This window comes from Scleropages formosus, chromosome 5 (assembly GCF_900964775.1).
Source record: "Scleropages formosus chromosome 5, fSclFor1.1, whole genome shotgun sequence".
In the NCBI taxonomy this organism is placed as follows: domain Eukaryota; kingdom Metazoa; phylum Chordata; class Actinopteri; order Osteoglossiformes; family Osteoglossidae; genus Scleropages; species Scleropages formosus.
The window spans coordinates 28,252,943-28,278,323 of record NC_041810.1 but is presented as its reverse complement, the minus strand read 5'-3'; the positions used below and the strand labels follow the sequence as shown (position 1 = coordinate 28,278,323).

Sequence of the window (25,381 nt, the reverse complement as noted above, 5' to 3'; positions counted from 1 at the left end):
CTGCCAGGATGGGTGACAATAATACATGAGTGTGGGATTCGATACAAACCCGCAGGGGCCCCCACGAGTAGAGCAGAGGGAACGCAGCGCAGCTGGAATTTCCACGCTTAGGCAGGAGTAGAGTCGGAGCCGCACGTAAACACAGGGATTGAGTTTGGTCAAGCAGAGGGTTTGATGGCTGACAGGTGAAAAAAAAAAAAAAAGGTGAGGGGAAAAAAAAAAAAAAACAAAAGAACATTTAGGACCAGTATGAACGCAGCAGGTGGGATGTCTGCCTAGACTCCAAGGAATTAAAAACAATCTTAGGCTGTCACTGACTGTTAGAAAGATACGTCTTCAGTTTCCTGGATGCCATGAATGATGATGCTGCATGGTCCCGTGAGGGAAAACACCACAAGCCCCTCCTCGCCTCGGCTGGGAACGGAGGAGCAGGTGCGGACAAGTCGTGTAGGACAGCCACGGATGGGGAAACAAAGTAGGAAATAACTAGGGCGGAAACTGAGCCCGCGCGTCTTCCTCTGTCCATAAATTAAGAAATGTCAACTTTCGGGGACGTGAAATACGCTTTTCATTGAACGCGGCAAAGAAGAAGAGCAGACAGGCTAGCTTAGGCTTAGCTAACAGCCAGAGCTCGTCCACCACCGGGAAGGAGGAAACGGCAAGAAAGAAAATTGTGCCAAAAAAAAAAGCACTGACTTACTTTCAGTGCGGCCGTGTGTCCGCAGCCTGACCCCTCGAGTGTCACCGCCGTGCCGACGACCTCACCTCAACACCCGGAGCGAGAGCGCCGAGGCGGCAGGCAGCTCTCAGTTCTGCTCGGGGGATTTTTAATTTCTGTCTTCCTCGGGCTGCCTTCGTCCTGGGCAGTGAAAGGTTCCCGTGGTCCCGGAAGTGAACGCTTAGCAAATTCCCGGAAGTGAACGGTTGCGCAGATACGGAAACGAATGAATCCTGTAGTTCTTTACCTGCAAACAGCAGGAACCACTTCCGGGTTAATCGTGTGAAACCTCTCAACTTACCAAACAAAAAAAATATTACGTTTGAAATTTAGAAAACTCCCGCGATAAGTAATTTGAAATGATCACAAAGCAAAACCATTCTGATAAAACTGCATGACCCGCGCAAGATTTTCAGAGTATATATTGTGTTGTACTGACTGAAACCATGAAGCTGCAGTAATGGACTTCTAAACTGAATTTTACTCAGTGTCCAAGAAAAGCACAGAAGCTACAATGTTGAGATGAAAAAAAAAATACTGCACACATTAATTAATTTGTTAATTCAGTACACCACCATTCAGGGACCTGGGACCAGACTGGGCAAGAAAACATGGTGACAGTACCGCTGGGACGCAAGAAAAATCAATGAATTGAAGGGAACAAAGGATTCTTGTGTTTTATGTTGTACAGTTTACATTTAAGATGAGTGTAATGACAGACTGCACAGAAGTAACTGATGAAAACAAATGTCAGTTTTTTCTCTTTGGTTGAAAAGATGTAGATGTTAGGTTTGCTCTGATAACATTTAGACATTCCTTTTTCCAGTTTAGGCTGAACAACAGTATTAAATCTTCCTGGATTTTGGTATTTTCTTAGTATAGCTCATGTTTTTGGCAGCAGCCATTGCTCCGTCTTATCCTCATGAAGCAGGACCTTGCGAGAACAACTTATTTTTCCACTGGATTTGGGAATAACGGTATGTCTGCAAAGCAACGGACGTCCAACAGGAAAGCATTCGGGTGACTCATCTAACGGCCAAAAAAGCATAGTGCTCTTTTAGGAAGAGACTCTCTAGACAGAATTCAGCGTGGTGCTTTTACCACACATTTGAACAAGTTCGCTAATCCCTGTAATTGGGCCTGACAGGAAGACGAGCAGAATGCAGTGAAGAGATGATTCAGCCTTTTCTGGGTGGTTCTGCTAGAAGAACAAAGAGGTTCCATTGGATCCGTTGAGTAAATTTTGCACTTTTTCCTCTGATCGAACCATAGTTCCATGTGAGCATCTTGTCCCAAACCAGTCCTATTGTCACAAAGTCAGGCAGGGTTTCCTCTGAGATATCCCCTACTTCTCCTAAATATCCTCTTTCGATACCTGCTGGTAATCTTCCCTGGAATTACTTCAATCTGCAAAGGTTTAGGCCTGCATTTAATCCTGCATGCATTAAAAGCCGCCTTAATCCAATAAAACCCCTTTCAGTGTCACATTTACTGTGTATGGAGTCTACAGTGCAACAGAAACGATTTAAATCCACAACCGAGTACACTAATCACAGCGCTGCCTGGTGTCACTGATGTACCACGGTTCTCACCATATACTAATTGGTGATTTAAAATGCTTTCTCTATCACATAGTAAGCAATCTATGACAAGTGCAGCTGATTTCACAATATAAAATAAACCACCTAAGGTTAACAAGTATTTTTAAGGCAGGGGGAGGAAGGGCGCAAAAAAAAAAAAAAAAAAAAAAACCCACCCAATCCTCTTTCAAGTAACAGCAAAATTAGTTTGGATACATTTTACAACTTCATCTCTACCTCTAAACTTGCCCAGATAATTACATATTACACAACATTAAGTTGAAATGTTTACTTCCTACTTTCCCCAAGAAGAGTTTATACTGTACAACCTCACTGCCATGCTGATTGAGAAATATGTGGGAACCTAATAACGGGCTGTTACTTTCACAGTATTAGCCAAAGAAGACGTTACTGTCCTACACTTCCACTCTGATTCAGTGAAGCAACAACTTAAGTTTTAGCTCTTGCCTAAAGACTAAATTCAGTGAGTCCAGTTGCTGCAAAGAGGCAGATGGTTATGGTGAAACTAATTGTTAGGCACAGGCGCCGTCTAGTGGCACCAGTCTCTCGGAGGCATACGAGATTAGCCAACCTCAGTCTGAGGCCACGATGAACGTCAGGACTTGCAAAGCCAATGAAATAGAGAACAGGAGAATGCAGATAACTCTGGGGGGTCAGATGTACACTAAGGTGTTGCAAATTCAGTGCTCAGCACTGAACCATAAAACTATTCTACAACTGCTTACAATATTATAAGGAACATGTATATAAATCCATACAGACCACAGTAGCAAATAGGGTTTTACCACAACATTTTATATAGGATAGGGAAGATAAGCAGACGAACAGACAAAACCAACTTTTAAATTTTTATTAAACTTCTGTACAAAAAACAAAAACATTATATACAAAGATGTACATAAAGTAAAATTTACTAGCCCTTTCAAGTAGTTGTAGGTCATGGCTTTATGGCGGTTTAGTTTCCCCAGAGCTCATTAATTGTCATCTTCAGTGTCGTCATCCTCAGGCAGTGGTCGAGATCTAATAATGACAGTACGCCAGATCACTATGAAAATATCGCTTGATACAAAACTTTCACCATGAAAATTAATCTATTGTTAGATCACACAATGTTACACTATGCCGAGGACAAAAATTTACAACTCACCTTCAACCAGGTCATACAATTTCTATCCTTTGAACTCTTAAGGCTGAAGAAATACACCCACCACTAAGTTTACCAAACCTAACAAGGGTACTAGGACTTCATAGTTTGTTCAGATATGAAGAATTATAGTTTCCAGCTTTACATGTTGATACGGAGGGTCAGAAAGCAAGCCATACTTCCTGGGCGCTTTGGATATGCCGCTCCCCCCAGCTTCTTCATCGTCTGACAGCGGCAGCTGATTCTCCTTCTCCGGCTTCCTACTCGGGCCGCCGAAAAAGTCTCCAATACCCTTCTGCCATTTTGGGGTGGGTCGTGGGCACACTGGGTTTCCACCAGCATATTTGTTCTTGGCTGGAACACGGAGAGAACCTCACAGACCTGCAGCAATGTAACTTCAACTTTCCAGAACTGACAAAGCATCAGAACTACTAGTTCAACAGAACCTGTAACTGCCCAACAAGGAAGATGTGGAGAGCAATGCCTGTCTCAGCTATTGCTAAGAGTGAACAATTTTGGCCAGGAGGACAGACACTCACCAGGTGTGCCAGACTGCGAGCTCCCTGCAGAGTTGGCAGAGCTGGAGCTACCCAGAGACTTCCTGGGCGCTGAAGCGGCCACCGCTACAAATGTGAGAGAATCACAAGATTCCAGATCAGCGTGCGCAGTCAGGGTGCGACCTGGGGGCCGAGACGACCCACCCCTGGCCTGGACACAAACACACAGACTGACAGAGAATTTACATTTTTTCTGCCAAACCAATGAATGGGCGTCTCTCGCCCCTCTTCTAAGGCATCAAGCAACTTGTCAAATCATGATTCATGGGTTTCATGTTAGCTAAATACTGCATTTACTGGAATGTTTAGTTATACTGCCATCTCCGCAACACAACTTTCGCTCATCTTTCAGTGCGAAAGAGTGGCATTTCCAGGCTCGCGGCACGTTTTTGCGAACGTGGCGCCAAAGACCGTCCATTGAAACAGACCCCAAACTGTAATGTAAGCTGGCGTCTCTCTTTCCACAACATAACAGCAAACCTGTGTTCTTGGGAGGGGGAAACCACCGAAACGAAAGGAAGTTAATTATAGGATTTCACCATAATTTTATTAAACGGGGGAGCAGCACGGAAAGCTGGGGAGCGCGAGGAGGGTCGAAATGGCGGGATCCGGAGACGCCGCGCGGGGCGGGAAGACAGAGTGCTGAAAAGCAGGTAATTAAATTACTGATTTAACACGTTTCGTCGGAGAATTAACTGCGTTACGAGAAACATGGACTGGAACTTAAACTAGATTTGTGTTTGTGAATAATTGCGGCGCGCGCGGGGCTGGAGCAGCAGTTGCAGAAACCAGGCGATTGTGGAACAGAAAACTCAGCTGACTGAGGGGAGGGTCGTAAAAGCAGACGGATACGTGAGACAAAAATGAGTGATTTAAGACACAAAACGATTAAAATAGCATGATGATTACGGAGCGAACGTACTCATCATACACGTTTCTGCTGTTAGAAAATTGTTTGCGAAGCTTCCCTCACCTTTCCTGTACGCCCCCGGCACACTGTCGGCTTTCGTCCTCACCATCGTTCCCTTGATGCGTCCCTTGTATTGTTCTTCTGAGCTATTTCACGGGTTATTCCTCCTCCTCCCCCCGAAATACCAAGTCCGCACAGACCCTGTATCCGACTGCCCACCTGCTGTTCCCGCGCGCCTTTAAATTTAAACCGCGCTAATCAACGTCACGCCTACGTCATCGTACCTGTGCAGCTGTGCACGCGCCGCCTGCCGAACAACTCAATTTACGTTTAAAACTTTATTAACAAAACACACAAAACAGTGAAAATGACAGGAGGAGGAAAAAAAACAAAAAAGAAAGAAAAATACAAAGAGGGCCAGGGGAAGACAAACACATACAATTTACATATTAAAAATATTAAATGATTTAAAATTGTACAGCAATTGCTTTCGTGTTAGTGGAATCTCGGATAGCAGAAATCAATGCACTCTTTCATTCACACTCCTTAAAAATTCACAAGTAAAGAAACAAGCCACAATATTTTTAAAAAAGGCTAATCTGAAGTGAAATTTAAAAAAAAAAAAAAATCAATTCTGTATCAATAAGGGCAGAAACTTCTCTCCTTTTCCACGATTCATCGACTAAAATGGTCTCCGAATAAGTTCCTGGCTCAAAAACCCTCAATAACTAGAGCTCATGTGGAGAGGAAATCATGGTAAAACCAGCTGAAGGCCCTGTGAGTCTCCTTTGTAGGACCAACACTGAAGCTACTCAGCTGTGGTTCTATGCAGCACTTCACAAATTACCAGGGTTGGCATTTTCTTTTAATAATTTTTTTTTTTTTTTTTTTTTAAATCTTGTGTTCTTCATAATTCTAAATGTTTATCTTAATAGCAATGTTACCAAAATATTTGTTTTTTTAATGAAACTATTAAACATTGTTGATAGTGATGTCAATACAGAATCCAGGGCTTCTGTCAACCGGCATCTTTCTGCCACTGCATTCTCTGCAGGCGTACGATGCGCCTTTAGCAAATATCGCCTTGTCCAGTCGAAACTTGGGAACACGTTTAGCACCGAATTAAATGTGGCAAAACTTGCGTTTCTCTTCAAGGCCCTAAACAAGAACACTGAACTGGAGGAGCCACAAGTAACTTGTAGTACAACTCTGTCTGTTAATAAAGGACTATAATACCATCAGTATCAAAAAGCTGAGGTGTAATTTAATTTGACTTTTTCCTCATGTGTTATAAGCCATTTAAATCATGTTAACTTGTGTAATAAACACTGTGATTTAATTATTCAACAGTTCCTGTTATTCAATTTATAAATGTCATTCAAGTTATTTAAGTACTTTCTGCTGACAGTTTCCAGTCATTTAAACTTAAAGCTATTTTCAGGTGCTTCTAGCTGTTACCAAATAAACCTTTTAAGATTTGATGGAAATATTCTGACAAAAAAAAGTCAACTTGATTTATATAAACGATTTTTTAAAAATAAATCATTTGATTTAAAGCATGATTTAAATCGGTGTGGTTTAAATTGGCCAACCATACAAGTTACCGCAAATGCAGATATACGTGTAGATGTATCAGATGCAGTTCTCTCTATAACCGCAAGGGGGCAGTCAGTTCCCTGACGCCCACCGGTTACCATAGCTACGCCGACTGCTGTTTAATGAAATGCATCACTTTCAGTTTATTGACTTGTAGAACATACAGTACACGGTGGAATCAAGGATACATTCAAATAAAGACGTATTAATGTACAATTTGGGCAGTATTCAAGCAGTGTCATTCCAAATCCATTTACTTACTTCTGCAGACTCCTTACAACCAAGGTCTAGAGAAGTATGGTGGAGCAGTTACCTGGAGGAAGACAAAGTGGAAGTGAGTACCCGTGGGACACATGTCATGGAATAGTGGTGATTAAAATTTCAAAAGATCACTGAAATCACACAGCTTTTTAAACGTAGTCCACTGAAAAAAATATCATGAAAACACCAGGCTCTGCTTTCAGAAGGTAGATTTGATCAGATTAAATCAGAAAGCATTTCAGAAAGTCTTGGGACACAAAACAAAACCACAGGGCAAACAAACTCAGTGAAGCTCTGGGGCATCAAACTTACCCTGGCAAAAAGGTCACTGATGTGAGCATCTCAAAGCAATAACCTGGTGAAATTCCAGCTTCATGGACCCACACAACACACGTTGTCTCCAGTGATCTAACATATTATACTTTAATTTTTTTTTCCCTCATACCTGTACAAAGGGATAAAAGATGATCACAATTATCCTGTTAGAGGCCATCTCCAAAATGTTTGCAGTCCAGCCTGTTTTCTCAAAGCAAACCCATTATACAAATGCATCTGTGATGCTCTGCAGTACATGTGCACATGTACATACATTTACACTGGTACAACATAAAAATACACGTTTCCAGCGTTGGGCTCAGGCGCTGGGAGTGAATGAAAGTTCCTAAACCATTTTATTCTTTCTGAGGCCGAATGAATTTAACTAATAATTACATAAATTATGTCTAGTTTTATTACTGCTTAACAATCTGCTCATGACCAGCATCACCCAGCTATAAATCTGCCTCTATTACGATCCTCTGTATTTCGCGTCTTGTGCAAGAGCCGCAAACGAGCTCATCGCGAGCACTCAATGGCTGACACATTCCGAAACCTGATTGGACGGTATTTATCCAATGGGAGTGCGGCTCGTGTCACACAAAGCCCGTTTGTTATTGGTTCGCAACGTGGCAAGAATGAGAGGATGTGACGTACATGGCATGCACTTGGACCAATCAAAGGCGAGTGCGCGTATTGTATAAAACCAACAACTATTATTATTTATCCGCAGAGATATGAGTTAAAAGGCATTGAATAAACAAATATTGAAAATTAGGTCAATAAATTGCCTATTAAAAATACAAGCTATCTTTCTATGATAAAAAGAAGAGGGCAGAAAACTCAGGTAACACACTGTGCATATTAAATGTAACCTGTAACATTGGCGTGGCAGAACTGGAGTCTGCAGTGAATTCTTTACTTCCTTGGTTTAGAGCCCCATGTCACTAACCTGCCTTTGTACATTCACTAAAGCGGCCACTGGGACATCCACGAGCAGAGAAAAATAGAAGCAAAACGCATTCGGCCCTGATTGGGCCACGCACGTCACATGCTCCGTATTAACCAATCAGAGTGGAGTGCGCTGTAAAAAAAGACAGCGCTTGCTGAGGAAAGCGACAGTGGAAGCCGGAGGTCCCGGTCGCGAGCGTTAACCCCACCCCGGATAGCGGCTCTTAAAGCGCCTCTGAACGCCACGGCTGCACTTCGGCCCGTCTGCTGCTTCGGACTCGGACGCGAACATGAGGTTGCTCTTTTCTGTCGCCCTCGCGGTGCTGCTGCTCCTCCTCCCGGGTGGGACGGAGGCCGATGAGAAGAAGAAAGGGCCCAAAGTGACGGCCAAGGTGCGTTTCCGATCCATTACACGGTTTTACCGTCAACTCAGCTGTGTTGGTAGTAACGAAGAGGAGGAGCGCAGGACCGAGCTGCACTTGCAGCCAGACGAAAATGAACTGGTTTCATACATGTTTATTTATACTAGTCGCTTTTCCGATTGCCTTCCCGCACTGAATGCGCTTTTCCCGCTTATTGTAGCCTCGACGAATAAATATGAATATGAATTTAATACTTCATATCTGATGCGACGGACAAGCCAGGGCCCCCATCCATTGTAGTGCGCTGTGTGGGATTGCTCGGATACTTTGTGCCAGTGGGGTCCAGCGGAGGGTTACAGTGTGGCGCTGAGCTGCGCTCTGGTTACACTCAGTCTTATTAATGAGTCTATCATTTGCAACCATGCTGCATAACTTGTTTATACCTTGTTTCTAATGAGTTGGGTTGTTTTGTGATGTCTTAGAATGTACTGGTTCAACTCAGGGCAAGGGAGTAAAATTTTGTAGAAGAGGTGCAGGATCATTTCTGAAGGCTGATGATGATCCAGTTGGGGTTGGAGGCCCGCCTGGGTGCTGAACTGAACCTGGGTTATAAGAGGACTATAGGTCTTGGGCTGTGTTCTGATCCCACATTTTAACACACCTGAACAAGCTGCACTCTGGATGGATTAGATGAACATAGAGCAGAGTTTGACAGATTTACCTGGTGAAAGTTATCCTGGAGTAATATTACCCCTCCCTATACATTAATTTAGATGCACTTAAATAGAACAGAACCAACCTTAAAAGAATAACCGTTTTTAAAAATAATTAGGATTATTTTTTTTTTTTTTTTCCCCCCCTCCTTCTTTTAAACAGGTTTATTTTGACATCCGAATTGGAGACGAGGATGCAGGGAGGATTGTGATTGGACTGTTTGGCAAAACTGTGCCAAAGACGGTAGAGAACTTCATCGCGTTGGCAACAGGGGAGGTAAGAATCGTAACAGTTCATCTTCACCATCTTCAAGTGTTTCTCGAGTCAGTTTAAAAAAAAACTCCACACTTTCTCCAACAGAAAGGATTTGGCTACAAAAACAGCAAATTCCACCGTGTTATTAAGGACTTCATGATTCAGGGTGGAGACTTCACCAGAGGAGACGGCACTGGAGGTTAGTTCACCAACTTTTAACTGCTCTAACATGTCGAGGCAAGACATCAATGTATCTGGTGGTTGTATCTTTTTAGGGAAGCACAAGTGGTGGTATCTTGTATTTTAAAGTGTCAATGAAAAAGAAATCACAGAAGTGAGTCAAAATGAAATCATAACTTCTAAAAACACACTTTCCCAGTGTATAAGTATCTCAATTGCACTCTAGAACTAGTCTGGAATGGACAGATTCATTAAGATGTCACCAGTTTGTCGTAACTGATGTACACCTGACGTTGTTGACGTGCCGCATTCCTCAAGGTAAGAGCATCTATGGGGACCGCTTCCCTGATGAGAACTTCAAGCTGAAGCACTACGGCCCAGGCTGGTTGAGCATGGCCAACGCGGGAAAGGACACCAATGGCTCTCAGTTCTTCATCACCACTGTCAAAACGCCCTGGCTGGATGGGAAACACGTCGTCTTCGGCAAGGTCCTGGAGGGCATGGTGAGTATCTGTTCCAAGCCAACTCGTCCTTACTTATCCCATCCCATCCCATCCCATCCCATCTCTATGCTGGCACAGTGGTGAATTACCGAACGTGGTCAATGCTGATCAAAAGCTTGGTTTTCGGGGAATGTTGGTGCAAGCTGATGACCTGCAGAGATGCTGCCTTAAGGTTTTATATATGACCGTCCCAATCCACAGGACGTCGTGAAGAAGATTGAAGGCACCAAGACCGATGGCAGGGACAAGCCACTGAAAGATGTCATCATCCACGAGTGTGGCAAAATTGAGGTGGAGACTCCATTCGCCATTGCCAAGGAGTAAACGAAATGGGCACTGGGGTGGAGGGAAACTGGGAACTGGGTTCAGGGAACAAGGTGTTTCTCACAGGGCTGCTGTGGTTTGCCCTCTGGTTCACATGGGGGGGGTTTATCACCCTCCAGCAGCACGACTGCCACACCTGTACCAGGTCATGCCTCCGAAAAAGCATTCCAGGCAGTTGCCCGACAGTCACCTACCTGCTTTTTGTAAAGACGTGTCTTCAATAAAGGTAGTGAAATTTTTACTTCTGTGAGAATTATGTTTGTATGCTTCAGGGAAAAAAAGGCTGTCAGTTTCTTTCCACTCGTCACACGTTGACACAACCCTTGATGCGAGGGACTTTAGTCCTCCTTGACTGCTCTGTGTTGGGGCTTTAACTATACCCTGAACTTTAATTTATTGAAATTCATTAATTCATCTAAGGTGGTGGTGTGGGCATGGAGTAACTACCTCCGCCCACCATCATATCGTATCTCACAAATGTGAGAGCCGCCCTTTCGGTCAGTAGAGACCAGAGTAAGGAAAGCCCAAGTCCCATATTGAGGAGCAAGAGGTGGTGCCACCACAGCTTACGTGATCTCTTCGGGTCCTTAATGGTAGGAGAAGTCCAGCGGAGAGTCCAGTTTCCTGGGTAAGGAAGTTTTGCGTGTAACCTGAACTGTTCCTGTTGTGATGGATAACCAGCTTAGGGCAACAGTGCAGAAGGTTCTAATTTAGCAAGGCACAATATATGAGGGGGAAGTCAAAAAGCACCTCCAATAATTTTGCCTTTCACCACAAGTTTAACATTACAGATAATTTTTGACTTGCTCTGGTTCATTTCATAGAAACACAGGAGTTTTATGTTAACTTGGACTGGCCTCAAAATACATTACAGATGCAAAAGAACTCAACACTAACATATCTAAAAAGCTCAATGCAAGTTTTATATTAACAATTTTCCCCCGAAATCCGCAAAGAGGATGAGCTGTAGAGTTTATGTAACATCTCAAAAAACCAAACAGCGCAGGTATAGACACAAGTGTGAACTGAGCTAGTAGCTGTTTGGGTCAAACAAATTCTTATGAAAACTGAAGCTTATTTGAGGCTTTGCAGAGAGATGCAGGTCCTGTGCAGCCTTACTGTGGTCCTGTTGGGTGTGAACAGCAAATGCCACACTGGTCTTTTGCTGTTAAAGATGCAGGTGTCCCTACATGAGGGCTTTGGGAGGAGAAACCGTTGATAAATAGTTCCACAGCAACAGCAGGTTAATATCTCAAGAGCACCACACCTCCTGGCAGAGGTGGATCCTGATGGTCCAGGTGTGGCTCCCCTCTATTACACACAACACAGGCCAGGTGACACAGATAAGGTCTCCATATGGATCCAGAGGCGACCACTGGTTCCAGTCATCGGTTGGATGTCTCCAGACCGGCTTCCCAAACCGCTCACGTGCGCTGGGTCTCTGGCAGCGGAGACAAGCTGCCCTTGCGGAGGCCACGAAGTTTGCTGCTGGAGGTGATGCTCACGCACATATCTGCGGGGTACAGGCCCTGCAGAACTCCCTCTACGATCACGTTCGAGAGGTCTGGAAGGTCACGGGAGGGGGCTATTGATTATTGCGACACCCACAACACACACCATACTACTGACTGTAGTTTCAACGTGACATGAAGGTACAATTTTAATAAATACTGTATATGAGGAGAAGACGGGCGGCGCCTACCTGACACGGTGTCCAGCAGGTACGGGTCTTTGGAGAACCCCACAACACGCTGGTGCAGGAGCTGACAGCTGAGAGAGAGAGAGAGAGAGAGAGAGAGAGAGAGAAACATTATTATAGATTATTATCCCACTATACATCATAAAGATTACACTATTATTTGTTGTGGATATCAGTGCAGGTGCTAATTTGTTCAATTTCAGTTCAGTTTCTTTTTTTTTATTAATATAATTTCACAGGCATCCTGTCCAGGTTGTAAATCCCCCTCAGCCTTGCACCCAGTGATTCCAGGATAGGCTCCAGACCTCCATGACCCCAATCAGGATAATCTGAGTATTGAAAATGGATGGATGGATGGATGTTCCTTTGTTAATTCTAATTACAAAATATTGTTCATAAAATAGTTCCACTAATGCTTTAGTAATACAGGAACAGCTGGTAGCATACTGGTTACAGTGACTCCTTTTGGAACCAAAGGTCACAGGTCTGATTCCAACCTCCAGCTGTAATACCCTAGGAAAAAGTGCTTACCCTAAATTGATCCAGAAAAAAAAATTACCCAGCTATATAAATGGGTAAATGATTGTAAATATGTTAACACTGTAAGTGGCTTTGGAGAAAAGCATCAGTTACATGAATAAATGTAATGTAACATACAGTATGCACACAACTTTTTTCAATTAAACACTAATTGAACTTAACCGAAATTGATAGACAGAAAGAGAGGCCCATTGGGATACCAGCCCAAGTCACATCTGAGGGAGACCAGGAGCCTCGAGAGATACCACACGAGCAGAACTTCAACAAGATATCAGATGGTCTGTGGAAACAGACCAGTGCCAGCAGCAGAATCGCAGACATGCACCACTACGGCTCCCCGGCCGAAGAACGGTACTCGTGAAAGCGACTAAAGCGACTTAAGGGACACCGCCCTCTCCTGGGGGGTGTCTAGAGACGACCTGGTGTCGGCTGATTGTTCTCCCGCAGATGTGACCCGGCGTCTATGACAAACGTGATTGGGACACACGAAAGGGAGACAGACGGAACATGGCAGGAGCGAAGGTTACACGAGGCATGCCGTTTGCTCCCAGCTCCAGGTTCCTACCTGTAGGCCTCGGGATGGGTGTCATCCAGCGATCTGAAATTCGCAGCAACCCCAGAGTGTGATTAGTGCCTTTAGAAACTAAACTGATCTACTGTAACAAACAAGAGCCGTTAGTCGCACATCAGAGGGGGAGCCAAGCGCCTCGCGGTATGTCCGACGCAACGGCAGGTACAAGTGCAGGGAAAAGCGTGGTACGTACTCTGAACTGGAGATCTTGTTCACGGAGTGGAAGTGTCTGACCTGTAGAAAATCCAGCATTTCCTGTGGAACCTCCTCATTCTCATACAGGATGATCTACAATCCAGAGGAGAGAAAGTCTGTTGACAGAATGCCCCGAGTATATTTAAATTAAACTGTTTTATAATTAAATTAAATTGTGTTCAAAAGTGCTTTGGAGTGCAATGTATTCACTTCTGTTTACGACTATTCTTTTCTGGCTGCTTCAAGTGAGTCGAACGCAAAGGGTCATGTTCTCTAATTGGCTGTGGCAAAGTGTTAATGCAAATAGCTGCTGTACACTTATTGGCTGTGCGACATTGTTATTACCATAGGTGTAACCTGACTGGCTGTTGTACATTTATGTAATTAAGTGATGAGAGGTGTACCCTGATTGGCTGTTGAGCAGTATTAATGTAAATAAATGGTGAGAGGTGTACCCTGATTGGCTGTTGTATGTTTATGTAATTAAGTGATGAGAGGTGTATCCTGATTGGCTGTTGGACATTATTAATCTAAATAAACGGAGAGAGGAGTAGCATGTTGAACACTATTACTGCAAATGCAGAGATTTACCTTTACGTATTCCTCCAGCTCCTGCCTCCGCTGCTCTAGGGGTTTCTGCCTGAAGTGTGGGCTGCGCTTGTTTGGGAAGTCTGGGGTTTGCAGGATCTTCTTCAGCTGGAAGGGAAGGAGAGCCCCCGTGAGGACCTGTCGTCCCACACCTAGCACTCAGTCCAGGATCGCGTTCCTAGTGTACCCTGGAGCCAGAGTAATTCACTTGGATTCCAGCCAGTATTTACCTGCATAAAACAGGGTACGGCATGGCTCACGGCCGCTGAGGATCGGCAGACGCTCACCTTCTTGTGGAGGCTCACAAACTCTCGGTGACGCTTCAGCACAAAGTGCTTCCGGCCGTTGAACAGTATCTCCACTCGGAAAAGCTGAAACAGAGTTGTATGGACCCATCACAGACAAGCACGTGCACAAAGTATCAGTTTTTACACCAAACCAACCACTGAAAGACACAGCATTTGTGGCCTGCTCGCCATCTAGTGGCCATTCCTGGACCTCACAAAGCACTTTTTTTTTTTTTTTTTCCAGAACCGCTTGTCCCATATGGGGTCACGGGGAACCGGAGCCTACCCGGCAACTCAGGGCGTAAGGCTGGAGAGGGAGGGGACACACCCAGGACAGGACACCAGTCTATCACAAGGCACCCCAAGCGGGACTTGAACCCCAGACCCACCAGAGAGCAGGACTGTGGTCCAACCCACTGCGCCACTGCGCCCCCCTATATCACAAAGCACATGATTCTCCATTACGGTTTCCACCAACCACTTGTCCTCGAGACACTAGCGTGCGTCTGTAGTAAAACATCCTGGGAAGGTATTTATAGCTATAACATATTATACTTTCATTGGGGCCTTGTGATGACACGCTGCAGTCTTGGCGACGGAAGAGAGAAGGCGCCGTTCAATAGTCATGTCTGCAGGCCAATGGTCAGTGAGAGTGCCCTCTGCTGGTTGAGGTCATTAACAGATATTACAGTAAATCTAAGTTTATTGGGTTAGTCCATATAGAAGAAGGGAGACAATGTTTTTAAATGGACCTTGGAGAATAAACATGATCCTAAGAAATCCATCGATGTTACAAAACCACGTAATGTGATCTCATGTGCGCTTGTCCAGTGTGCTCAAGCAGTGAAGTCATGGAATCGATGGAGAGAGGGGAGACAGAGCGGTTCGATGGACACGCTCTGTGGCGGACAGCTTCTCACACACTCCGTCATCCTGAAAGCGGTCCGCAGCTGACCGCACTTCACTAGGGGCACAGACACGGCAGAGCAGCTCCCCCGTGGGTGGAAAGTCCCTACGGGTAACCAGAGTGCCCATCCCACTTCCTGCACCCACAAAGCATTCGATCTGTTGTGTTGTCCCACACTGGATGGGTAAAGGGGTCGTAAGATGCCGCTGTAGACGGCGGGCGATTGCTGCACGTATGGTTTTAACGGCTGTTCTGGCGAGTGGCAACGTCAGCAGGGCATCAGATGGAATCCCGGTGTGTGAAATGCGGACGGGCCCCCGAAGATCCGAACTTCACTACATACTGATCCGCTTGCATCAACACAACTGAATCTGCGTATTTCGTTGCACCTTATCACCACACCTGCTCACGCTGGAAATGTCAGTTAAAAGCGCAACAGAAGCTCACGGTGCAGGATCTGAAACCGTCTGGTGACAAGTTCAGCCCCTTAACCACTTCCAGCGATGCACGCGCACACCCCCGCAGGCGAGGCTTCGTTCCAACAGCCGCAGCCGGGTCAAGAATGATGCTCACTGTGTCCTTTCATTGGGAAGCAGCTCACGCCTCGTTGCGCAGCCACTGCCCCCCGCCCCCCACCCCAAACTTGAGGAAGTTCTGCCACCTGCAGGACGACAGTAGGCCGAGTCTGCTCACGGGGCCTGAACTGAGACAGCGAGGGACCAGTCGTCAGGGCACACTGGTGTGGTGTCCAACTGCAATGTCCAAAAGAGCACCAGGAGTCCATTTATATAAAGATTTTAAAAATACATTTTTCACTACATACTAAATACTAATTAAAATTATATTTAAAAAAAGAGCTGCACGTTTTAATAGAGAACTGAGAAATTGCCGCAAAATTCAATTAACGATGCATCAAGGCTTTTAGTTCAGTTAGTTTTAATAACTTTGCAGTTAAGTTACCTGGCATGTAAATAAACCGAGGAACATCTGTATTACCGATTGCGACTTAGCAGCGAAAGCGAAATCGGAGGTGCGAACAGAACGAGTTACAAACACACACCCATCTGCGTTCCTACGTTGAGGATCCAGAGCCGTTAACACGCCTACAGGCTTCGGGTTGCGCACAGCTCCAAGGGAAAGGTCGAAGCCTCGTCCACAAAACATCCCCTTAGGGTTGCATGAGCGTGAAACTCGTGACCGGCTCGCAGTTCATTAACTGAAAGAGCATCGTGATGAGAATCGCAGTCCGTTCCATGAACCGTGGACTTGTCCGGCGCACAGAGAGCGATCTGTGTCCGGCGAAACATCGCATCCGGTCACCAAGGATGGTTCGGACATCGGGCGTGTGTTAACGGCCGCCACACACACTTCCACGTGGTCCGCGGGGGACCTCCAGCTACGCCCCCCGCTCGACCCCCTCGCGCACAATGGATTTCTTGTGACTAATTTTTAGGAATCGCTGAGCTCCGGCTCCGTGTTCGCAACCCCTCCTTTGGCCGTAGTGCCAGCTAAAATAAATAAATGAAATCAATGGAACGGAAACGGGTGTCGCGCGCGTGGTTTGGGCCGCACAGATTCTCCTTTGTCTGCCCTGACAACATCAAAATTCCTCCGAGCAAAAGAGGAGATGGAGGCCCTGGCGCCCGGATCAAAGAGGAGGCCCCGGTGCCTTAGGGCCGAGCGCAGACATGGGTGACAGGGGGCGCTGCAGCCGCCCTGTGCAGAACAACACGGAGGTGGACGTGGACATGGACGTGGACACGTCTCCCTTCCTCCTCTCTCCTGACTGTCGGAGACATGAGCCTTGGAGCAGCACTGCATCTCACACCATCGCCTCTTTGTTCCGATGGCGGGGGGCACAGGGGACTCACATCCCCTCCTACACAACCAGAGGGCTCCCCACATCACAGAGCGCGCTTTGTCACGGGTGTATGCTGAGCTCCGGACCCTTCCGCGAACACACACCCATGCACGCACACACAAACACATAGCAGCTCTTAGCCTCCACAGGAAGTGACCCAGCGAAGCCCCCAGACCAAGCCCCCCAGCCACCCACAGGACCCTGTAGTGCCATAATCCCCAAAGGCTCAGCGGTCAAGCAGACGGTTCAGAGCCACTGCTCATAGGGACAGAAGCGCTTTTTCATCCCAGGAAACTTACCGTTTCAGCCTGAGACGAAAGAGCGTCACACACTCACTAACACGCTGTAATTACCCAGCGTCCCTTCTGCATGGCCTCCCTGCGAAGGAACTAGAAGGGTTCCCGGGAGGAAGCAGACGACAAAAAGCAAGAAAGGAAAGAGGAAATGTGAGCGTCACTTTTAGATGGAGTCCCTGCAGCAGACATCCAGAGTTCATAGCACGACTGAAGACACACACAGACACACACACACACACACACACGCACGCACGAGTTTCCAAGAATTCACAATAAAAACAAGCAAGAGTTGTCAAAGAGGCACACACTTGACTGGTGGTACAAGAAGTGAGGTCAACAATGGTCACCTGGCTGTATAAACTCCCTTCAGTGAAGCTTCTGTCCCCACCTGGATGGTTGGGATATGAGAGGAATCGCCATTATGCAGACAGCTTCCACCAGTGACCCAAACCTCACACCCAGCATGCACCTCAACAGAGGTGTTGGGAGTGGACATGAGATGGAGACTGCGGGGACGAGCTCAGTGGGGCCGCTGGGTAGGCTGCAGGAGTGCGGAGGAGGTCCGCTCCAGAGCGTAGCAGAGAACTAGGAAATAACCACCGTTCATATTCCCAATACGCAAACCGTGAGTGGTTGCTGCCATGAATAATGATAAAAAGGACTAAAATTAAGAATAATTCAATAATAACAGCATATGTCCCTCATGAAGACCTGACTGCCCCAGACAAATATAGACTTCCCACAAGATAATGCACCCGGAAATTTGCATAATGGAAGAAACACTTTCCGAAAAAACACATTTCAGTGAAAATTATGAGCCTTGGTGATGTGGATCCCCCACAAAGGGAGTGGCTTCTCCTGCGCACGTCAGTTGTCTTAACAGCCTTGTGCCTCCTCTTAGAAATCTCATGTCTCCTTATCACATGTTATAATTAAGCGCTAACGTTAAAAAAGCAAAAAATTTTAAAAAGTACGAAAATAAATTGAAAAGTCAAAGAAAAGCCTTAGAATGAGTTAAAAACTTAAAGTGATTAAAATGCACAGCATTCTCTTCAAAGGCACTATTATTACGAGTGACTTTTCGTGATTTAACTTACCTTAACCTGTGCTGTAAATAAAACTCCATGAGCAGCTCAGAAGAGGGGTTACGAGTGATTACGGTAAATTCATAACCTAAACCGCCTCATTAGGTAGCGTTCTAATAATAATAATGACGATCTTTGGTTTATGTAACCCATTTAAAAGCAGCTCCTCGACGTGCTTTACAACAAACATAAAAGGAATCGAGTCTAAAGCAAACAAATCTACAATACACATAAGTAAATAAAAATTTACGACTACGAGGACGAAAAAGAACAAGAGAATCCATCCATTATTAATAGCTGCTTCTCCAGTGCAGGGTCGCGTGGTCCAGAGCCCTATTCTAGAAACACAGGGTGTGAGGCAGCGTACACCCTGGAAGGGAGTCCAGTCCATCACAGGGAAATCACACACACTCACACACACTGTGGGCAATTAAGAACCACCAGTTCACTAGAGATGCATGTCTGTGGAGCGTGGGAGGAAGCCCATGCAAACTCCACACAGACTGAGGCTGATTCGAACCGACCACCCAGGAGCTGCGAAGCACCCACTGCCACCCTATACCATCCAAGAACAGGATAGTTAGAAACAAAGAGGAAAATAATTTTATGATAAATGAGGAAAGGAAAAGGGAGAAAGAGGAAAGGAGATAGAAGAGTGCACATACAAATGTGTATATATAGGAAATTTCCAACATGTAGGTCTTAAGCCTGGATTTAAAGGTGTGTGTTTTATTCAAAGTGATTTACAGTGTGAGGTTTGTACACTACAAAGTTAGTGTATCTTTTCGTCATTTATACAGCTGGGGAATTTTTACTTTATGGATTCGGGATTAAATACCTCGATCACGATAACTACAGCAGGATCAGGGATTCCATCGCAGTTCTACGATTACGACGTGACGGCTCGATCCGCTACTACTTCTCCACCTTTAAACTTCCTATTCAGCTCATCAGGCTTTTGAACCTCCTCTGTCCCAGACTCCACACTTACAGCAAAGTTCCACACCTCAGGAGATCATGGTGGGGGGGACTGTCCACAGTTTTCAGCTTACAGGGGACAGGAACCCATTCCTTCCTCCCACTGTTTATGGCGGTGTGAAAAACACAAGAGTCCTGTGCTGATGCCTGTCTGCATTGCACCCTGTCCTTCTCATCCCCCTCCTACACCAACTGTGACCTATGACCAGCAGGCTCTAGGATCTCAGCACAGAAGAGACAGAGCACAGATGGACACGGACAGCATGCCTACAAGAGGGACTTGAACCCATGTCCACACGGGATGAAGAGCGGAGTGTGCGGTCAGCAAGCTGAACGCACAGTTTAGGGGACAACCTGTACGAAATGTAAAAACTTGTAAAATGTATTTTATCTGTGTACTGGGCGTGTTCTTTGGAGTGAAATAATTAAAATCGGCGTGAGAAGATCTATTGCGTGAATATCAGTTTATCAATGTATCAGTTCACACTCATTTTAATTTCAATCGATCAATTTAAATTTGAACAACAAATAGTGGCACTGGTTCAAGTGGTACTGGTTTGAACCCTACCATTTATATCAATGTACTTATCCTGGATTAATACAGTAAAAATTGCCTAGCTATATAAAATAGTAAATCACTGTAAGTAGCTTAATACTTTGAGTCGCTTTGGAGAAAAGTGAAACAAAGAAATGTTATAAGCTCACATGAAGAACAGCAAATCCATTCAATAGTGAGTAAAACCGGCATTTATAATAGGAAATGAAGAATTAAAATAATGTAAATTCAGTGGACAGACAAAAGTAAATGTTTAGAATTTAAATAAAGAAAAACTTTAAATTGTGAGAAGAGATTAAAACCGGAGCAGCTGGGTGTGTGTGTATGTGCGCGTGCCCACGCGCTCGCCCTGGCGTGCGTCCAGTTCCACTCACTTTCTGTAACTTGCCCGACTCGTCCACCTTCCTCTCCAGTGAAGGGATGGAAACCTCGATCATCGTGCTCCGTCTGTCAGTAACTCCACTGAATTAACACTGTATCAAAAGAATAACACTGTATCAACTAACAGTCAACACTGTAACAGCAAACATTATCACAGACACCGTATCAACACTGTTTGTACCAACTAAAAGAGTAACAATACTGTAAACACTATCACTTATGATACGCTTTTTTCCAAAGCAACTTCCAATGAACTCTGTGTAGTGTTACTATCAGCCCACACACCTTCACCGCGGTGACTTACACTGTTGGATACACTACTTACACTGGATCACTCACCCATACATCAGTGGAACACAATCTCTCACTCACACACTATGGAGGAACCTGGACAGCATGTCTTTGGACTGTGGGAGGAAACCAGAGCACTCAAAGACTTACACTGCTAGATACACTACTTACACTGAGTCACTCATCTGTACGTCAGCGGGAACACACTCTCTCTGTCACTCACACACTAGGGGGAACCTGAACAGCATGACTTTGGAGTGTGGGAGGAAACCGGAGCACCCCGAGGAAACCCACGCAGACACAGGGAGAACATGCACACTCCACACGGACTAAGTGGGTTCGAACCCACGTCCTCTCGCACCACCACGGCGCTATGAGACAGACTCAGAGGTGCTACTCGCTGTTCCACCATCATCATGCCACAGTTATTAGTGTAATACACTAATTACTACTTTTTACTACAGTTATTAAAAGCTTAAAATTATATACCTTACAGCTGGGTACTTTTACCGTAGCAATTACGGTAAGCACCTTGCTCAAGGATACTACTAGTACAGCTGAGGTGAGACTCGAACCTGCGATCTTACGCAAAGAAGGCAGCAGAGCTGTAACCGTCCGCTGTGTCACTGACGCTGACGCGCGACACTCACTGCTGCACGAGCCCTGTGAGTGACTGCGCGAGCGACACTGTCGACGCGAACTCAGTCTGTATCACACTTACACTGACTGTGACAGTGTTTCTCTGGTCCTCCACTGTATCTCCGACACTCAGCGTATCAGTGTAACTCCGCACCCCCGGCACCGTGTGACACTGAAGCGCAGTAACACCACAGGTGCGTCCGCACTCCGCGTCTCTCCGCCTTTCCTCTCCTCTTCGGTCTCCGCTCCTCGCGCTGGAAACGCGGCGCGCGACTCGGGATCTCGCCGCCACCGCCCCTGTCCCACTGTTCGCGCGCTCCGATTGGCTGAGTCGAGAAGGAGGCGGAGCCTGGAATCGGCCACGCCTGCGGAACTTCACTCACGCGCTCGTGGTGTCCCGGAGGACACCGGAGAAAGAGCGGTGTCGCTCCGTACGCGCTTCCTACGCGCGCGCGCAAACACACACACTTAAAAGTTGAAGGGAAGAAGACATGGGTCAGTTACATTTTTTGAAGCCAGGAAGGGGATTGTTATGGGAAAGACTTTGTCTTGACAATGTATTTTATGTAATGGTTGTTTAGTAACTTTGTTGACCAACTAAGAAAATGGTGTTGAGTTTGTTTGATTGTGGATTTTAATGTATTGTTTTAGTTGTGTATTATTGATAACTTTATTGAATAAAGTTTGAAAAAAAAAAAAGTTGAAGGGAAGTTGAGAGCTGCACCGGCCCGCATCTCTGAGACGAAATAAGTTCCTGCATTTTACATCAGGACCTTATGAATTAAAATAGTTTGTCGAGTCTCTTGCTCACGGGTATCAACCTCAGGTATTAAGTCGGTGTGATCCACAACAACATGGCAAACTGGGAAAAGAGCATTTTTACTGAGTGGGAACCGCAGGGTCCATCGCAGCAACGTAAATGTAAAATTGCTGGTGAGAACCGCCAAATTTTGGTGGGGAGGAGAAAAAAAAAACGAGGTGGGCGGGGGTAGAAAAAGGTGCACTTTACAGGCCCGTCCCGCCTGGCGTTGCGGGAAAAGCCTAAATCCAACTGTCGGGAGGTGCGGAATCCTGTGCAGTTCACACCATGGGCCTCTGGGACGCCTGAAACACACGACCCGCGGGCCTGGCGTGATGAGCAGTGGCGTGTGCTGCTAAATATGACAGCGTCAGGGTGGGGGGGGCGGGCAGGGTCAGACCTCAAGGACGGAAAGTCCGGTACTGTCCGTGGGATCGGAACCCCTGCGGCTCAGACAAACTGCTACAGGTGGTCCCGTCGTTCTTGAACCCCGGACGAGTCGGGTGACGCCGCCGACGGCCGAGCTTCCGGAGCTGGAGAGAGGAGACGTCCCCCGGGGAACGGGGAGCGGTCCCTGTGTCACCGAATAGCGGGGTGTAATTTAATATCCAGGATGTAACTACATGAGCAGGTGCGTTAGCGGTTAGGGCCGCGTCCCTCGAATGCGAAGGGTCTCGGGTTGTAATCGCCGCTCCCACTGCAGCACCCTCAATCACGGTACTCACCCTGACTGCACGGTAAATACGGAGGCGAAGGCCAAGGCGGCTCTGCTGACGGTTCTCAGTGCGTTTTGTTCTCACCGGCTGCCTGGCAGGAGAACGTTGAGAAACCAGTTTGTCATCCTGAATTAACGCTTGCTCGTGGAATCCATTCCGGGAAATACCGAACAAACAGAACCACCATGGGCAAACTGCAAATATTGTCATAGTAATTATGTTAATAAATCTGTGTGCGCGCGGGGGGGCGGGGAGATTATCATGAACACTGAAGTGGAAAATACGCAGATACGGCAATTTTGTTGAACAACCTAACAATTTTTTCTGAAATTTACAGCGTCCGGTCTCTGCGCTAAAAAATTTGAAACAATTCACTTATTTATAACCCTGCGGTGCACCGGTAGCGCCCAGTGATTCTGCGATAAGCTCCAGACTGCCGCTCCCCTCTTGGGGAAAAGCGGTTAAGTAAAGTGAAAGATTATAGCTGAGCAATTTTTACTCATAAATTCAAGGTAAGAGCCTTGATCAAAGTCATTGCAGCAGGTGCGGGGTTTTGAACCCACGTCCTTCGACTGCAAGGCGACAACATTAACGGCTACGGCACCTGCTGCCCTGACAAATAAAAGTTAGGGGTGAAGAAGACTGCATTTGTGAACTTGTGATTTATAACTACAAATCTTTTTTCACTTTCAGAAAGGGGAGTAGTATTCATTTCCAATAAATAGGATCAAATACAGGACCGAGAAAGCAGATGCTGAGGGGATTTGGGGGAAGTTCCGCACGAGCGTGGTAAGCAGAGTAATATGCTCCTATTTATGTAAATGAAACAGGTTGCAGTCAAAAGCAGAATTATTTCCCCAAGTACTCAAAGTGGGCCTCGGAGAGGCTTGACGGGCAGCGGCCTCTACGCCCACAAACCCAAACGCCTTGTGTTCCCATCATCCCGGCGTCAGCACAGCGAGGTCATGTGCTGGGGATGACAGGAAGCTGCTCACCGTTGCCACGGTGACCGCGGCACGTGCAGCGATGGCGTCAGAAACGCACGTCTGTCCAGAGCTGTCAGGTCAGCAGCTTAGATCAATGACTCCCGCTGCGCGTGAGGTGCTCCGACACACGGACACACGCACACACAGCAGATTTACATCCTCAGCTGGACGCATACTTCTCATAGCAACGTAAACCTAAGGACCTGAACCACGTGCCAGAATTTACACCAGTGACTACACAAGTGGGAATCACTACATTTTTCAAGCTGCACTGAATAAGAAATCAGAGCACCGAGAGACCGCTCCGTTCCAGGGGTAAATGCCGTCGCAGGTAAACTCTGATTTACAAGGACCGGCTTGAATTTGACTAAATCCGACAGGTACCGTGAATTCCTGAACACAGGCGTGTCGTCAAAGAGCAGATGTGTCCTCAGCCGCCACGGCCGTGTTCTGACACGATAACCTCCCCGCAGCGGTACGAACGAGGGTGGCTGCAAGAGATGGCTCTCAGCCAGCTGGCATCCAACCCACCCCAGCAAACAGAGAGCAGAGTGTTACCCTGGCTAGGGGCAGAGAGCTTAAACTGTCATTTATTCCCCTCCCCAGACACATGATCATGAGGCTACCCGAACAGTTCACGATCAAACCATTTTTATTTGCTGATCCTGACCTGCTGGGAACGCATACGGTGATGGGGTGTTTACTGACTGAAAGCAGTGCGACTTCCCGTAAAAACGCCACTAACCGTAGGAAGCCAACGGCAATCATAAAGGGAAAGGCTTGTTCCTCAAAATCCAGAGCTCAGAAAACCCCATAATTTTAGTTCCCTCTTCAAATGCAGAGGTGGTGGGGGTTTACTAACAAGGTCCGACAGAGAAGAGAAAGTGGACATAACCAATGTCTGGTAGAAAAATGACATATGGCCACTTGAGGACCAGGAAACACTTTCTTTTTTTGAAAAGAAAAAAAAAAAAAAAAAAAAAAGTCTGAATGTGGTGTTACTCTGCCAACATTCATAGTAACGATCGCTGTGGTCAGGGGACTAAATGGATGTTTCCCATTTCACATACAGCATTTACCCAGCAAGTCGGGCCAGGAAAGAAGGTGCCATCATTTCCCAGCTTTTCTGCAGCTATTCCCAGAGATGCAGGACATCGGCGTTGCTTCGCTTGCACTTGTCTCTCCTGTTTGTCCAAAACATCTATTGCCTGGGTGCACTCAAACTTTTGAGGAGCACAAGTGAAATTTTTAGTAGAGAATTAATTAGAAACATCTTGTCCTGCATTATTAACAGTTAATAAGAAAGACAGCTCGCACTTTAAGAAAAAAAAAACCTTTATTCAACATCATTTTCTTGGCAAACAAAGCAACTATTTTTTTTATGTGAGCTAAGAGCTGGGACCGGCGGTGAACCCAGGTGCGACGTCCTGCAGGTATTGCCGAATGCGACCCCCTGAGGACAGTCTGATGGCCTTGGAAGAGGGGATGGGGAAGAGAAGAACCATGGTATCTGCTGAATCGTGCCACAAACGACGCGGATGTCGCGTTGACCAGTTCGATGGGAGTTCCCTCTACCTCAATCACACAGATTCAAAACAGAATACACACACATTCT

At 46.1% G+C, this 25,381-nt stretch overlaps 4 protein-coding genes across 10 annotated transcripts in view; 1 reads left to right on the top strand and 3 right to left on the bottom strand.

The window, feature by feature from the left end:
• Positions 1-874, bottom strand: part of LOC108942332 (casein kinase I-like) — a 39,210-nt gene extending 38,336 nt beyond the window's left edge. For all 6 annotated transcript variants that reach the window (XM_018765616.2, XM_018765614.2, XM_018765618.2 and 3 more), the window contains exon 1: positions 701-874. The gene's annotated coding sequence lies outside the window, so the exon portion shown is untranslated. The remainder of the gene's footprint in view (positions 1-700) is intronic.
• Positions 875-3,184: 2,310 nt separating this feature from the next.
• On the bottom strand, positions 3,185-5,298 carry pclaf (PCNA clamp associated factor). Its single transcript, XM_018765715.2, has 4 exons — positions 4,994-5,298; positions 4,003-4,086; positions 3,643-3,817; positions 3,185-3,339 (listed from the first exon to the last, which is right to left on the bottom strand). The coding sequence occupies exons 1-4, from the start codon at positions 5,037-5,039 to the stop codon at positions 3,294-3,296; spliced, it is 351 nt and encodes a 116-aa protein (XP_018621231.1). The 5' UTR covers positions 5,040-5,298; the 3' UTR covers positions 3,185-3,293.
• A 2,821-nt stretch (positions 5,299-8,119) lies between these two features.
• Positions 8,120-10,632, top strand: ppib (peptidylprolyl isomerase B (cyclophilin B)). Its single transcript, XM_018765712.2, has 5 exons — positions 8,120-8,445; positions 9,292-9,405; positions 9,490-9,583; positions 9,883-10,067; positions 10,269-10,632. The coding sequence occupies exons 1-5, from the start codon at positions 8,344-8,346 to the stop codon at positions 10,389-10,391; spliced, it is 618 nt and encodes a 205-aa protein (XP_018621228.1). The 5' UTR covers positions 8,120-8,343; the 3' UTR covers positions 10,392-10,632.
• A 498-nt stretch (positions 10,633-11,130) lies between these two features.
• Positions 11,131-21,527, bottom strand: snx22 (sorting nexin 22). Of its 2 annotated transcripts, XM_018765713.2 has the most exons (8): positions 21,348-21,527; positions 20,329-20,427; positions 14,272-14,355; positions 13,988-14,092; positions 13,395-13,489; positions 13,196-13,228; positions 12,094-12,161; positions 11,131-11,955 (listed from the first exon to the last, which is right to left on the bottom strand). In XM_018765713.2, exons 2-8 carry the CDS (start codon positions 20,389-20,391, stop codon positions 11,816-11,818), a joined length of 588 nt encoding a protein of 195 aa, XP_018621229.1. In that variant the 5' UTR covers positions 20,392-20,427; positions 21,348-21,527; the 3' UTR covers positions 11,131-11,815. The 2 variants fall into 2 exon arrangements, with proteins under 2 accessions (XP_018621229.1, XP_018621230.1); XM_018765714.2 differs by lacking the exon at positions 13,196-13,228.
• Between the last annotated feature and the right edge of the window lie 3,854 nt (positions 21,528-25,381).

Coding starts and splice junctions, on each gene's coding strand:
- snx22 (XM_018765713.2), bottom strand. CDS start 20,391: ATGATCGAGGTTTCCATCCCTTCACTGGAGAGGAAGGTGGACGAGTCG. Junction 13,229..13,394: donor AACAAGATCTCCAGTTCAGA/GTACGTACCACG, acceptor TGCGAATTTCAG/ATCGCTGGATGACACCCATC. Junction 11,956..12,093: donor CCTGCTGGACACCGTGTCAG/GTAGGCGCCGCC, acceptor GTGACCTTCCAG/ACCTCTCGAACGTGATCGTA.
- ppib (XM_018765712.2), top strand. CDS start 8,344: ATGAGGTTGCTCTTTTCTGTCGCCCTCGCGGTGCTGCTGCTCCTCCTC. Junction 9,406..9,489: donor TCGCGTTGGCAACAGGGGAG/GTAAGAATCGTA, acceptor TTTCTCCAACAG/AAAGGATTTGGCTACAAAAA. Junction 10,068..10,268: donor GCAAGGTCCTGGAGGGCATG/GTGAGTATCTGT, acceptor CCCAATCCACAG/GACGTCGTGAAGAAGATTGA.
- pclaf (XM_018765715.2), bottom strand. CDS start 5,039: ATGGTGAGGACGAAAGCCGACAGTGTGCCGGGGGCGTACAGGAAAG. Junction 4,087..4,993: donor GCCGGGGGCGTACAGGAAAG/GTGAGGGAAGCT, acceptor TCACATTTGTAG/CGGTGGCCGCTTCAGCGCCC. Junction 3,340..3,642: donor ATATCCAAAGCGCCCAGGAA/GTATGGCTTGCT, acceptor TGTCATTATTAG/ATCTCGACCACTGCCTGAGG.